At 49.0% G+C, this 15,098-nt stretch overlaps 1 protein-coding gene across 6 annotated transcripts in view; it reads right to left on the bottom strand.

Annotated features, from left to right (window-relative positions):
* ST3GAL3 (ST3 beta-galactoside alpha-2,3-sialyltransferase 3) overlaps positions 1-15,098 on the bottom strand; it is a 208,043-nt gene that overhangs the window by 96,188 nt on the left and 96,757 nt on the right. For all 6 annotated transcript variants that reach the window (XM_084785058.1, XM_084785055.1, XM_084785060.1 and 3 more), the window contains one exon: positions 5,206-5,248. In XM_084785058.1, coding sequence (XP_084641184.1) covers positions 5,206-5,248 — 43 coding nt within the window. The remainder of the gene's footprint in view (positions 1-5,205; positions 5,249-15,098) is intronic.

Raw genomic sequence — 15,098 nt, forward strand, 5'->3', positions numbered from 1 at the left:
TAAATTAGAAAAATATAGAAAGTTTTTTTTTTAAAAGTAAGTGTAGATGTAAAACGAGTGGAACTGGGCATAGGAGGGTCAGAATTAGATTTTAGGGGATAGTTCTCTTCTCTCTGAATGTGACTAAATTGCTTGTTCGCCCCACCCCTGCCATTTCCTCATCTATTAAAAGCATTTAGATATCGTCTATTTCATACGGTTATCTACCAGTTCCTTCATTCATGCGTCGAATACTTATCGAGCAATTACTAAGCAACGAGTGCTAGGCGTGGTGGGAACAGGAAAAGTCCTGCCCTCTCCATAGCGTAGCAGGTGGAGGCAGACAATGGACAAATCGGCAAAATGTACGGAGCATCCGGCAGAGATGAGCACTCCAGAATGGCACAGTGAAGAGGACCGGGGAATCGGGCCTTTTGGCGCAGGTCTACAAACCCAGATACTCAGGAGGCAGAGGTAGGGTGAGCCCAAGTTTAAAACCGGGCAAGGGAGACAATACTCTTCAATACGAAGAGTAAAACAGGGGCTGGGGGCACAGCCCATCCATACAGCACTTGCTCAGCATGGGTAAAGACCTACACTCAGCTCCCAGCACTGTGTGTGTGTGTGTGTGTGTGTGTGTGTGTGTGTGTGTGTGTGTATGTGTGTGTAGGGGTGATAGTCTGTGTTGCTATCAAAGGAATGCACAAATGCCAAGAGCCTATGGCAGGAAGGGGCCTGGGGTATTTGAGGCCCCCAAGTACAGAACTCAGTACAGAATAATAACCCTGGAAGGAAGCAGTAAGAAACCAGGGTAGCAGTCTGCTACTCTAGACCCCCGAGAGTCTTGTAACATCTGAGTCACCCTAAGAACCAAGGGGACACTAGACGGTCCTGATCACAGGAGGCAGATCACAAGATCTACCTTGCGTTTGCTTGTCTGTTCAGTTTTTGAGACAGCCTTGGCTGTCCTTGACTCGCTTTGTAGACCAGGCCGGCTTCAAACTCACAGTGATCCTCCTGTTTCTGCCTCCCCGAGTGCTGGGATTACAGGTGTGCACCACCACACCCGCCTTCTACCAAGCTTTTTTAACAGGCTCACTTTTGGAGGTCAAGGCTATGGTTTGGCGCCCTCTCTCTCTCTCAAAGATTTATTTATTTATTGATTAAGTATATAGTGTTTTGTCTGCATGTATGCCTACAGGCGAGAGGAGAGCACCAGATTTCATTATAGATGGTTGTGAGCTACCATGTGGTTGCTGGGAATTAAACTCAGGACCTTTAGGAGAGTAGCCAGCACTCTTTTTATTATTATTATTATTTATTTATTTTAATTTTGCAGCCACTGTTCTTAACCTCTGAATCATCTCTCCAGCCCTATGGTTTGGCTCTTAAATGTTCCTTCAAGGTCATATGTTGGAGGCCTGCTCCCTGGCGATGGCACTTGAGGTAGGGGCCTAGTGGAAGGATGTTAGGTCCACTGGGGCGTGTCCTTGAAGGGGATGCTGGGATGCTAGCTCCTTTCTTTCCTCGTCCCTTTGACTTCCACATATAGGAATTATAAGTTATGTGCTATCAAATCTCACATCCACTTTGTAGCTACCAAAAAGTATTGCCTCTCTGAGGGCTAAACTTTGTACTAAGGTCCAGGTTCAATGACTGGTCCTCTCTCAAGGGATAAGGTGGAGAGTGATGGAGCGGGACATCCAACGTCGCCCTCTGGTCTCCAAATATGGCACACACATACATGGGCAGGGAGGGAGGAAAGGAGGGAGGGGAGCAGAAAGAAAGCGAGTCCTGAAGCCTTTAAGTTCTTGCTACCTGGCCTGTATCTTCACTGGTCTCTGGAGTCAGCCCCCTCCGTTAAGATTTAAAGCTGGGCTGCTGTAGTTTTCAATTCCAGAAGCTCATCCATTATTTTTTTATTTTTAAAGTTTACGTACTGGTGAGCGTGGGAAGTCAGAGGACAACTTGCAGGAATCGACTCTCTCCCCGCACCGTGTGGGTTCCCGGGATTGAACTCAGGTGGGCGAGCTCAGCAGCAAGCACCCTTACTGGCTGAGCCATTTTGCCAGCCCACTTCATTATTATTATTATTATTTTTAATCTAGGGTCCTATTGCACAGTTGCTAATTCTTGTGTGGCACACAGAGCTGTTTTATGAGCAGCCGCTGGTCTCTGCGCGTTCTCGCCCTCCCATCACCTGCTACTCCCCGGGGTCCTCACTAACGCTGCTTTGTTGTTCCCTTGAGCAGCACTCTTTACTGTGACCTGCTCCTTTCCTTGAGCAGCTACTTGTCAGGAGTTCACGTCCTTTTCTAGACAGGGTTTGGGTTTGCTCCTGCCAGGTGCTTGGCAGCACTAGGCGAATCTGGGGTGTCTTACATGTGGGACCTGGGAATTCCTAGAGACTCGGGTAGTGAACGGCAAGTGCTTTTGTCTCGCCGACTTTTTAGCCTAATCCACCCAGAGCTAGGGTAAGCTCCCTTTAATCCTGGCCTGGGGACTCAGGGTTAGTTTTAGTTTATTCTTACACGGAGTCCTCTGCAGTTACAGTTTACCATGGCCAACACGTGGTGCATATGGAGAAGTGAAACAGCCCCAGAGGCTACTGTGGGAAGCTCTAAAATTTCACCAGAGGCTTTCAAGAGTAGGGAGTGTGGAAAGTAAAGAATGGTATAGAGGCAATATTTATTTATTTATTTTGCTTTCTTGTGCGAGGTAGCCCTGGCTGTCCTGGACTTGCTTGGTAGATCAGGCTGGCCTCCAATTCACAGCGATCTGCCTGCCTCTGCCTTCCTGAGCGATGGGACTAAAGGCCTACGCCACCACACCCGGCTACAGAAGCAATATTTAAAGAGAAAACAGCTGACATTTTTCAGAATGTATACATTCTTCTGCTCCAGAAGCGAAATTAACGTGAATTAAGATAAACACAAAGAAATCCTTCCATTTGTACGCTCACAATAGATTATACAATGCTTTCTTTTATTCTTCAAAAACAACAATGAATGTGAGTGAACAGTCTGCATTTTCCATAAGGAAAATCCGGAGTTCAAAAAGCTTGAATGGGCTGTTTACGGTCACAGAGCAAAAAGAAGCAGAGACAGAACTCAGCCCCAGTCCTGACCCAGGCCGTGTTCCTCCTACACATCAGAGACAGAACACCACACAACCAGAAGAAGCCTGTAAGGAGAGGTAGAAACATGGCTGAGGAGTTGCCTGTACAGCAGAATCCTTAACCGAGGAACCTCTCTCTGAATACATCTGTGTTTCCCTCGGAAGAAAGCGGCGGACTGGAGAAGCCCGTGCAACAAGGGGCAGGAAGGTCCTAGCTTGCCTCTCACAGTGCGAGTTAAAAACAGGGCCAAGTCAGTTCCCTGGCCAAAGTCCAAGTTGCCTCAGATGATTCATGGAGCCAGCCTGGTACTCAGCAGCAGGCTAACCGGCGATCTCTTCCACAGCATTCAGCTGTCAAAGCAGCAGGGTAGGAGTGTTCTCCTCCACTGTAAAGACTGCTTAAACACTGTGCTTAGTATGTCCACGGCAACGTCTCCTTTGTTCATCCGTACGATCTGACTCGGTAATTACCGTCTCTTTTCTGGTCTGGTGGCATTTCACTTGCTTCTGGCTTATACTTGATTTGTTTTGTTTTTCCGTTCATTACACTAAATGGAGTCATTTCTAAGAAGGAAACCTGTGACTCGTTAGCACAATCAAGCTCGTCCCCCCCAGATGTTAACATGGGCCTAACATCCCTTTGCCTGCCTTGTACAGAGACCAGACCATTCCTCCCTGGCAGCTGCCTCCAGGATGGATAAGAGCTGGGAGAGCTACAGTGCCTGAACCCACAGCTTGAGGCTCCAGAGCCTAGATTCCAGGAAAAGGGGCCAGCTGGAGCCATTCCATGGGAAAGCCCCACAGCCCCTGCTGTGATGATTTAACCTAGGTGTGACTGCCACCATCGGAAGCAGCCAGGTGTAAGATCTTTGAGTGCAAAAGAGCAAGAAAAGGAGCGCAACTCTCGTCTTCCATGACACTTAGACGGACAGAAGCGCAAAGATGGCTGACACCAGAGGAGACTAAGCATTAGCTGTGTGAGCGGACAAACAGAATGGATGGAGATCCAACTCATGGTGTGATGCTCAAATGGGTTTGTGTTCATCCATCCATCCACTCATCCATCCACCCACCCATCTATCCATCCATCTACCCACCTCCCATCCATCCACCCATCCACCCACCCACCCATCTATCCATCCATCTACCCACCTCCCACCCGTCCACCCGTCCACCCATCCACCCACCCACCCATCTATCCATCCATCTACCCACCTCCCACCCGTCCACCCATCCATCCATCTATCCAAGCACTCAGGATCTGTTGAGTACCTAACAAAGCTATACCTATGCTGTTCAGGCACCAGAGAGACCAGAAAAGAATGCTGGGGAATTGGATAGCCAGCACTCAGAGGTCCCAGAGTTAACTGCTCCAATTACATCCTTATGACAGCTTGTAGAGGATACACCCTGTCTTCATTTTACAGATGAAATGGGCTCAAAGTAGCTCAAGAGCTTGCTCAAGGCCACAAGTTCAGTTAAGTGGCAATCTGGGATTTGAACCAAGCTTTGCCTGGCTTTGAGTCTGTGCCCTTAATAGATTAATCATCATCACTTCAGTTAATTATGGGAGAGCCAGACAACTGGCAGGCAACAGGGCTAGGAAACTCAAAGGAAGCAAGGGAAAGACAATTTGATGCAGAGAGTAAGTGATATGGGGGTTTCCCAGCAGCCTAGCAAGAAGAGGCAGAGGTAACAAACCTCTGAGGGCCAGACGGCAAGGCCGGCCTGTGGGAGGAAGGGTAGGCGCTCACAGGGCAGAAGTTAGAGGCTTGCGCGCAGGATCGTCTGCTGGGAAGGCATCTTTGACAGTTTCTCTATCACTCCCACTATGTTGGAAAGCTGTTCCAGTACCCTCCATTCCTGGAGCTCCTGCAGTGGCCTTCTGTAATGAGCCACCTGTGCCAGCCAATGTAAGGCCTCAGTGTATCCACCCCAACCCCCATCCTGCCCAGGTTCCCAGCTTGAAGATTCTGCTTACAACCCGAGGGCAGAAGCCCCCAGGGAATACCCCCAAAATTATAGGGTAAGAGGGGTGACCCTTCTGAGAGAGACTCCAGCTCTCGCCGATGTCTCCGCAGAGCTACGGCATTTCCCCGTTCTACTTACAGTTTAGAGTCCAGCTTCAGGAGGAAGCCCAGGCGATCATACTCTGAAAAGGAAACGCAGAAAATGTCACTGAAGTCAAGCGTCGCTGCCACTGTGGGTTGCACTCCTAGAACTACACCTTGGGGACAGTCAGTGCTTGGAAAAGAACGCTTAACACAAGTGCTTCAAAGAACGGAAGCAAACACATACGCCATAACAGAATTGCTTCCCGGAATAAGCATGGCCATTGAAACCGAAGTGTGGTAAATGCGAGACTGTATGCCGTAGAAAGGTATGGGAAACCATCTCAAGTTCCTCGAAGTTCCGAGCACAGAATCTGTTTGATGAGCCAGTGTCCTAGTTAGTATGAGCTGTCAACTTGAAGCAACCCAGGGTTATCTCAGGTCATCTCATTTGCGGGTTGACTCAATCAGAACGGCCTGCGGCCCGGTCCATGAAGCAATTTCCTAACTATTAATTGATATAGGAGAGTCCAGCCCACTGTGGGTGGTACCATACCTAGGCAGGTGAGTCTAGGCTGTATAAAAGAAAGCTAACTGAGCGAGGCAGGAGGAGCAAGCCAATAAGGTGTGAGTGTGTGTGTGTGTGTGTGTGTGTGTGTGTGTGTGTGTGTGTGTTGTGAGTGTGAGGGATATACAATCTGTAGGGGGCAGAGTCACCCCCACCTTATTCCCTTGAGTCAAGCAACTAGGCTGCTGTCCAGCAAGTGCGCGAAATCCTGTCTCTGCTCCCACAGTGCTGGGGTTACAGGCAAGCACAGGCACACTTAGCTTTTTATGCAAGTGGTGGGGATTTGAACTCAGGTCCTCATGCTTGCTCAGCAAAGGTGCTTAGTTATCCTCAACCTGGGAGAAGACATCTTCACACTGAAAATAACAACTAGGACAAAGAATGCAACAGCAGGCTTTCTACCCAAAGAGAATTCCCCCCTGGTAAGCAAACTTTCCTCAGATAACCCTAGGGTTTTGGTTTTTTTTTTTTTTTTTTTTGGTTGTTGTTGTTGTTTTCTTTTTTCTTTTTCTAATTCAGAGATAGGACTTTACTTCATATGTTAAGAACTTATAAAAACCAGGAAGAAAAACAAAAAGGGCTCAATTCTAAAAACTAAAGAGTCGCTTTCAAAGTTGAATATTCTTTCAACATTTGTATTCTGGCATTCTGGGAAGAAGAAACGTCACCGACTTGCCCAACACTTGTCGATTGTCCCCGTGCAGCGGCTGCCCTGGGGTAGCCTTTGTGCTGGTGTGCTGCAGCCCTGACAACACACAAACGTACCACTCTCCAGTGGGCCTCTTCCAGAAGTTAGCGAGGGCCCTCACTCTTGCTGTGACCCAAACATCAGGCGACAGGCAAGAACACAACACAGAGGAGCACAGGGGACAGTGCGACAGCCTTTGGAGTCAACATTTCACACTGATGACTCTAACTGTCTCAAAAGATAAACCCAAGCTGGGCACAGAGGCCTCACTCAAGAGGCCGAGGCAGGAGAGCACGTACTGTAAGTTCAGGGCCAGCCTGAACAATTTGGTAAGATCAAATCTCAAAATAAAACTTTACAAGGGCTGGGGATGTAGCTCTGTGGAGAGACGGCTTGCCTTGCACGCTCAAGGCTCTGACTTCAATTCCTTTTTGTTGTTGTTTGTCTGGCTGGTTGGTTGGTTAGTTGTTATTTTCAAGACAGGGTTTCTGTTTTAGCCCTGGCTGTCCTGGAACTCACTCTGTAGACTCAAGAGATCCTGAGTGCTGGATTAAAGTGTACACCATCACTGCCTGGCTTACTTCAATTCTTAATGAGACAGAAGTGGAATGCTATTGAGTAGTCTTAAAAAAAAAAATCATTATCATCCCCTGTCTTAGTACTCGTTTTCCTGTTAAGAGAAAATATCTGGCAAAAGCAGCTTAAAGAAGGAAGGGCTATTTTGTTTCCTAGTTCAGGGTTGGGTCCATCATGGTCAGGAAGCCTGGTGGTAAGGACTTGGCTGCTGTGTTATAGTCAGGAAGCAGAGGGCCATGAAGGCCCCTGGCCATGTGGCTCTGTCCTATTTACTGAGTCTAGGACTCTAGCCATGGAAGGGTGCCACCAAAACTTCAGGCGCGCCTTTCTATCTCGATCTAATTTAAACACGCCCTCTCAGACACACCCAAAGGGTGACGTCCACGGTGATTCTAAGTCCCATCAAGGCGACGGTCAATACTAACCACGCACCACACTCATACCTTCCTACACAGCAACCACGAATACAGCAGTTACTGTCCACTGTCATTGTGAGCTTTGTCTTATCACACACACACACACACACACACACACACGAGTGTGCATGTACATGGAGGGAGGGAGGGAGGAAGAGAGGTGGTTGGAGGTTCTATAATAAACCAAGAATACTGCCTTTCTAGCCCACCCCGGTGCTGAGAATTATTAAACCCAAGGTTTGCACGCGATGGGCAAGCATCCCCAGCCAGCGCTGTCCCTCCCAAGGCCTCCCTGTCTGTCCTCTGAGACACGAACTTCACAACATTCTCCTCAGTCCACAGGAATTGAGCCCTGTCAAGTTACCATATTTTCTGATTATTTTTTTTTAAGCTGAGAATTTAGTTGTTGTTTTTTTATAGGTAAAATTCATCACTCTATAAAATGAGTGGTAGATTGAGCAAATAGAATCTGTAGATTGGTACAGAAATGGAAATACGCCTATGGCAGGAACCGGTCGGCAGGGTAACTGTGAGCAAATGGCCTTAGATTGACAGCTGATGAGCAGATGATTGACAGTTACTCACTGGCTGTCCTTACCAGGATCACTTGGTCACAACAATCATGAGCAGAAATTGATTAATGTGAAATTTTCATCCAAGCTTTTTTTTTTTTTTTTTTAAGATTTATTTATTTATTATGTATACAATGCACATCAGATCACATTATAGATGGTTGTGAGCCACCATGTGGTTGCTGGGAATTGAACTCATGACCTCTGGAAGAGCAGTCAGTGCTCTTAACCGCTGAGCCATCTCTCCAGCCCCCATCCAAGCTTTTAAAGTAACAAATTCCTTTTTCTAATTTATGTGTCGTGTGTGTGTGTGTGTGTGTGTGTGTGTGTGTGTGCGCGCGCGCGCGCGCGCGTCTGTACGAGCACATGTGTGCAGGTGGATGAGGAGGCCAGAAGAGGGCTTTCGGTCCTCTGGAGCTGGAGTTACAGGTGAGTGTGAGCCACCCAACGTGGGAGCTGAGAGCCGAGCTCAGGTCTTCTGCAAGACCAGCAAACATTCTTCCCTATCGAGACAACTGTGCAGCCTCTAAAGTTAGGAATTTCACACAGAGTTCTGAAGGCCTCCTCACGTCAAGTACAGGGAAGCCAGTTGCCAAAGAGAAGAGACGGTTTGAAAACCTCCTTTGAAGGGAACTGTTATAAAGCCCACATCTCAGAAAGCCAATGTATAGGCAGGGAAACTGTTACATGCCCCTCGAGTATGGGGGCACAGTGGGCTGCCTGTAGAAGGGCCTCCTATCTGGTAAGTCTAGGAACACTTTGATGGCCTGCCACAGCAGGAGAGCTGCATGGGGGGCTGGCCTGTGCTCTCAGAATCTGTGGCAGAGAAGCACAAATGAGCTGGGGCGGGAGGGGGCGGGGATGACACTCTTTTAGTTGCTTCCCCCAAACATCCGTATAGAGGGCTCATAGACAGGTCCTCAGTGGCCACAAGCACAGTAGCTACCCAGACTCCCCGGAGCTGTGGTACCCAAGATGAGCAGGAGTTAGCCGATGCCTACACCAACACCCCCTGCGCCAACTTTAAACACATGCAGGATCCAAAGAGTGCAACACTCCTCCAGAGTTAACTCGTCCTACCCTACAGCAGAGGTTCTCACCTTCCTAATGCTGAGACCCTTTAATGTTGTGGTGACCCCAAACCAGAAGATTTTTTTTTTCATTGTTTTGTTTTGGTTGTAGTTTTTCGAGACACAGTCTCACTGTGTTAGCCTTGGCTGTCCTGGATTCACTTTGAAGACCATGCTGGCCTCGAACTCACAGTGATCCGCCTGCCTCTGCCTCCCGAGTGCTGGGATTAAAGGCGTGTGCCACCATGCCCACAAGATTACATCTGTTACTACTTTATAACTGTAAGTTTGCTACTTTTATGAATTGCACTGTAAATATCTGTGTTTCCTGATGGTCTTAGGTGACCCCTGTGAAAGGGTTGACTCTCCCCAAAAGGATCACTACCCACAGGATACCCACTTGGATAGCTTCTCCACAGCTATCCAAGGGCAGCCAGCAGGGTCAGCCAGCTACTGGAAGGAGGCAGGAGAAGACGGACAGCAGTCCGCCTCCTCGCTGAGCAGGCGCCTACAGGGCAAGGCTTAAGGAGTCTAGAAGAAGTAACTACAACTCAGGGTTCCGTTCTGTTTTGTTTTGGAGACAGGGTCCCACTGTGTAGCCTTGGCTGGACAGGAGCTCGCCATTAGAGACTAGGCTGGCCTCGAACTCACAGATCTATCCCCAGAGTGTTGGGATTAAAGGCGTGCTCCACCATCCCCAGCTTCAGAACTGCCGCTCTGAATGAACTGAAAGTTACATAAGACCAGACGTTCTGATTCTGCACTTGCCAGTCAACGTGATCGTGGGCTTTAGCTACTTCCAAAATATCAAGAACTTCACTGGGCTTGTACCCTGAGAACATTAAGGGGACTGAAGGAGTCCGGATAAAGAATATTTTATTATCTTGCAATGCAGCTGGCATTTTCAGCCGCACTGGCATTTACATGGATAGTTGTCCGGTTGTTTCGGTTTTCTGTGGTACTGAGGAGAAAGCGCCCAAGCTAGGCAAGCTGAGCTTGCACCCCCAACCCAACGGGATGGTTTTAGGTTCATACACACAAGCTTTGGGAAGGGACGCAGAGGCCTCTGGGTACTGCCAGAGCTGAGCCTCCCCTGGGCTGGCTTTACTCTCCCCACAGTTCTCATCACAACATCCCAATGACTGGTGTAGGTGGTATTTTTAGTCTTATCACGAAAAAAGGGACTGCAGTCCATCCCCTCTGTTCCTGACTTGGAAACCCCTAGTGAGGGGTGGGTGTGGGGCAGGCTGGCAGAGGCTCTCCACTTGTTCAAATCTCAGACCCTGAGAAGGAGTCAGTGGAAATGATGAGTCTCCACGACACACACACACACACACACACACACACACACACACACACACACACACACACACGGTGGGGAGGCGGGTTTTACCAGAGGAATGTGCTGTCCTGAGCAAAGGCCCCTTGGAACAGTAGAACACTCTCTGGCGCTTTCCGCAGTAGCTGAACCTCTGAGGAACAATGGGCCATAGGCCTGTTCCCTCTCCTCATCCATCTTGCTGACAACCTCCTACATGAATCTTGCTCACAGTGCTCCCTGGGAGGGCAGCTCTCACCACCTGGCTTTCCTCCCTGCGCCCCCCCCCTCCATCTCCTGCCTGAACCTCCTCAGGGGCCCTGCCTCTGCTCTCAGGCCACCTGCCTGGAAGGTACTGTGGCTTCACCGCCTTTCTTAGTTTGGGGCTTGTGGAAGGCCTTGGATCTGTGGGCTTTAATCAAATTTGGAATAAAATAAAATAAAATAAAATAAACCAACCTAGCTCAAATATTTTTCTTCCTCCCTCCTCCCTTTTTCAATTACAGATGAGGCTGCTGGCCGTTCCATGCTTCAATACTGTTCTGCCTATTGTTTGCCTAGTAATTTTTCACTCCATTTCATTCTGGATAGTTTCTATTGATACATCTCCTAGTTCACGTCCCTCTCTTTTTCTACTGCATCTAACTGGCCGATGAGCCAACCAGTACAGTTTCCCATCCCGGACAGTATTGTTTTTATATCTAGTTCCTTTTATACCTCCTATGCCTTTCCTTAATGTTCCCAAGCTTCCTCCGCATTGTTGAGCAGATGGGATATGTTCTAAGGTCCTCGGCTACTAACGCTAACATCCACATCATCTCGAGGCTTGCCTTGACTGATCCCGCCCCTCCCCCTCCCCCGGGACTTCATTTTCATGCGTCTCTGAATTACCTGGCAGCATCTGGTTGGTGGCCCGCCATGTGAATTTCTGCCTTGTTAGAACCTTTGGTACATGGGGAGTCCTTAATTGTCCTGAGGTAGAACTGAATTCTTAGAGACAGCTCAATCTTTTCAACAAGGCTTGCTCGTAAGTTCTGTGGTCAGAGCTGGGGCAGGAGTGGCCTTTGTTCTAAGGCGGCCCTGCTACGGAGGTGCGACCCTTCACAGTACCTCATGGAATACTGTGTTTTATGAACTTTCCCCACCAATCCCAACGCTTGGTGACCTCTAGTTCTGAACACTCTTTGCCGTTTCCTGTGATTTAAGCATTCACACGGCAGTCCAGGGGGACTCGCTGCACGCCTCCAGAGTCCTGTGTGCACAGGCCTCTCCTCGTGGGCAATCTGCCTTGCTTCCCAACATCTCACCTCAGGAAGAGGCTTGGCTCTCCTTCTCTTCACTGTGGCCTGGAGCTGTTCGGGTACACGTTTAGCTCAATGTGTCTTCTTTTTTAAGACAGGATCTCACTTTGTAGCGCAGGCTGACGCGGAACTTGACATCCTCCTGACTCAGGATAATTGCAGGTATAAACCTCCTGGCCTGGGTCCAACCTCTTTTCTGAGCTTCGTCTTCTGACACTGTCAGATGGGCAGCCTGTCCGCTCAAACAAGCGTGTCCTCTGTAGTGCCTTCATCTCCCTCAATGCATAGACACGCCGCCCCCAACCCCACCCCAGCACTCCTCAAGCACAGCCATCACAAGGCTACATTTAACAGACAGTCCTGGACAAAAAGGAACTCTGTGGTGTGGCCTTCCCCCTTCCTCTCCAGCCCCATCTTGCACTGTCTTCTCCTGTGCTGACTTCCGGCCATTTTGGTCTTCTTTCAATCATTTTTCCTGGGGGAGGACTAGGAAGCGAGCGGGGAGGCCGGGTCCTACCATGTAGTCTAGGCTGGCTTTGAGCTCACGCTCCTCCCATGTCAATCCTTTGAGTGCTGGGGTCACAGGCTTACACAACCATGCTCAGCTTTCAGTTGAGTAAGCAAGTTTTCAACATAGTTTTTGTTGTTGTTTTTCATTGTTGTTGTCTCTTACCTGAAAAGTATCCTAGCCTTTTTATTTGGTTCTTTTCTGCCTTCTTCAAACCCTGGGTCAAAGGCTCTTCTTACCAGGGTATCTCTTGCCCTAGCTAGGCTGTGTCCCGCTCACTCTCTTTAACATGGCGTTAACTCTTCCCTTGCAGTTTGTAATTTCAGACCATCTGGCTGGCGCATCTCTTCTGCTGGTCTAGAAGTCCTGTGAAGGGCCCTCTGGGTTTTCTCACAACTGCACTGCGCAGCTTAGTTTTTTTGTCAACTTGATACAAGATAAGTTCCTCTGAAGATGGAACCTCAAGTGAGAAAATGCTTCCATGAGAGTGCCAGGAGGCAAGTCTGTGTGCCATATTCTGGATCAGTAGTGGATGGGGGAGGGCCCTGCTCGCTGCAGGTGGTGCCACTCGTGAGCAAGCCAGAAAGCAGCACTCCTCCCGGCCTCCACTTCACTTGGTTCCTGCACGGCTTCCTCACCTGAGTTCCCTTCAGTGGTGGACTACAGGCTCAGAGCCGAACAAACCCTTTCCTCCCCACGTTGCTTTGGTCATGGTGTGTTTGGCTCTGCTTGATGCCTTAAGGGGATGCTGGGTGGGACTGCCCTCTCTGCTCTCGCCTGTAAGCTAAGTACGGCTCACCTGTGCCCTGCACCTGACCTGCATCCCTCACTGCCTCCCGCCATTGTTTGCTTGTAGGCTTCAAGAGCAAAAGCCACTGGCCTATGCTCTTTTACAAACGGGTCTTAGTTTCCCTCAGGGAACTGCTTTTCTGCTTGCAGGCCAAGTGGTGGATCAGCAGCAGGCTGTGTGTCCCCAGGGCAGGCACCTGGCAGGTGTGGTTTGCTGTGTTCCATTTCTTCCTTAAGTTACTGACACAGAGAAAAACCCTGCTGAGGAACTGGGCCGTTTGTTCCTGCAACCTAGATCCCTGGAGTTGCCCTTCATATTCCTGAGAACCAAGTGCTTGATTTATTTTATTTTATTTTTTTCACTTGATAGGTACTTGGGCCCAGGCAGAAAATTCCCTTCTTTAAAGACTAGCCCAAACCAGTTGCTGTTGTTCATACTTACACATTGCTATCTTCTAATGAATGGGACACTCACGCACGTGCACTCACACACACTCAGGAGAGCTCACCTGGTATCTCCAGCACATAACAGGGTGCAAAGTTGGGGGCCCATAAATATGTTGAATGAGTGGTGTGTGACCAGAGGAGCCTGAGGACTAGCCTGCGACTTGAATCTTTGTCCCTTTCTACTTGTGGTGAGAAGGCAGTGCTGGCAGTGGCAGCAGTAACAGCCTCTCTGGGTCAGTCATCTTTCACTACAGTGATTGCCTTGCGCTGGGCGGTCCTGACGCTCAGCCCACCCACTGAGAGTTTCCCATGGCTCTGCTTAGACACAACTGTCTTCTCCTGTTTCATTTCCCTTGTATTGTCAGTTTCCATTTCTAATTTTTGCTTTGGGGCTCCCTCTGAGAGTGCCTGACTTGTCAGCAGATCATTTCTAAAGGCCCAAACGTTAACCTCCTCCACAAAGAGCCCCTGAGCTTCTAGACCTCCACACTTTATACCAATGAGTTATTGGAACTAGGTGCCTAGGGCTGCCTGCAGAGGAAACGTTACTTCGAACACACCAATGCTTCAGGGACAATGTGCCTCTGGGGTGGCCTGCAGCAAGGTCCAGGCCTCACCATCTTGAGCACAAATCTGTCTAAGGTCAGGAGATTCTAGGACTCCTGAGTTTCCTGGCTTCATAAGCACCAACAGCCACGCGCGGCTGATGCAGCAGTGGAAAGCGTTCTCCCAGACACTACAGCGGCGAGCCAGCAGCCGCTGAAGGGAAAATGTTGAGTCTCTTGGTGGCTTAGGCCTCCTGCTTCAGTCAAGCCAGAAAATGCAGGATAACACAAGCCACCAACCAAAGAGCACACATGTCCTGTGCTTTGTTCCTGGCTGGAAGTGGCTCGGGGGATGCAAAGCTCGCCCCTTCTCCAGCACCTGTGCCAGGACGGAGCTGTGGGCGCACAAAGTGCTTTTTCAGATGCCGCAAGACTTTGAAGTAAACTGTTAACTCTTCCACAGATCCTACAAAGGGATTAAGTATGCCCCTTTGAGTCACTGTAAGAGTCATAAAGAATTGGGGGGGGGGGGAACCCTATAGAATTTGTACAAACTCCCGGGAGGCTCGGGAACTGGACATAAACAAAAGCAGGCTGTGAGCAAACTGTGTGTGTGTGTGCATCTAATAAGGAACAGAACCGAGCAGAAATAACAGAACTACAAGGGCAAACCCACTAGGAAAATACACAAACCACTGAGAAACCAGAGCATAAAACAATAAGATTTGAACAGAGCAATTACTAACTGTGAACCAACTGGACGGCAGAGCGCACACACACATCCTTCCAAGCATGCAGCGGCCATTTTGGAAAATGACGGGTGAGGAAGTCCTAACTTAGCCGGCCCCTAACCCTAGTCTAATTAAACGCTAAGTTCCGGGAGGCTGCCCAGTGAAAGTACCTTTTCAAAAATATTAGTTTTGTTGGGAATGCGTGCATCAGAACTGGTGGTTCCTTGACGCGGCGTGCTTGCTCTGAGTTGTTTGCAGGACTCTGGGGTTTCAAAAGGCTGAAGTTTGCCCCCTGTTCTCTCAAGTAACGACAATGTCCCATGAGAGAGATGGACACAAGGGCTCTGTCCTAACTACGGAACAAGGGTGTCAGGTGCACTCCCATCCCATCATACAGAATATTAAAAAGATATGCACCCAAG

The sequence above is a fragment of the Acomys minous genome (genome assembly GCF_964271855.1).
Source record: "Acomys minous genome assembly, chromosome: 6".
In the NCBI taxonomy this organism is placed as follows: domain Eukaryota; kingdom Metazoa; phylum Chordata; class Mammalia; order Rodentia; family Muridae; genus Acomys; species Acomys minous.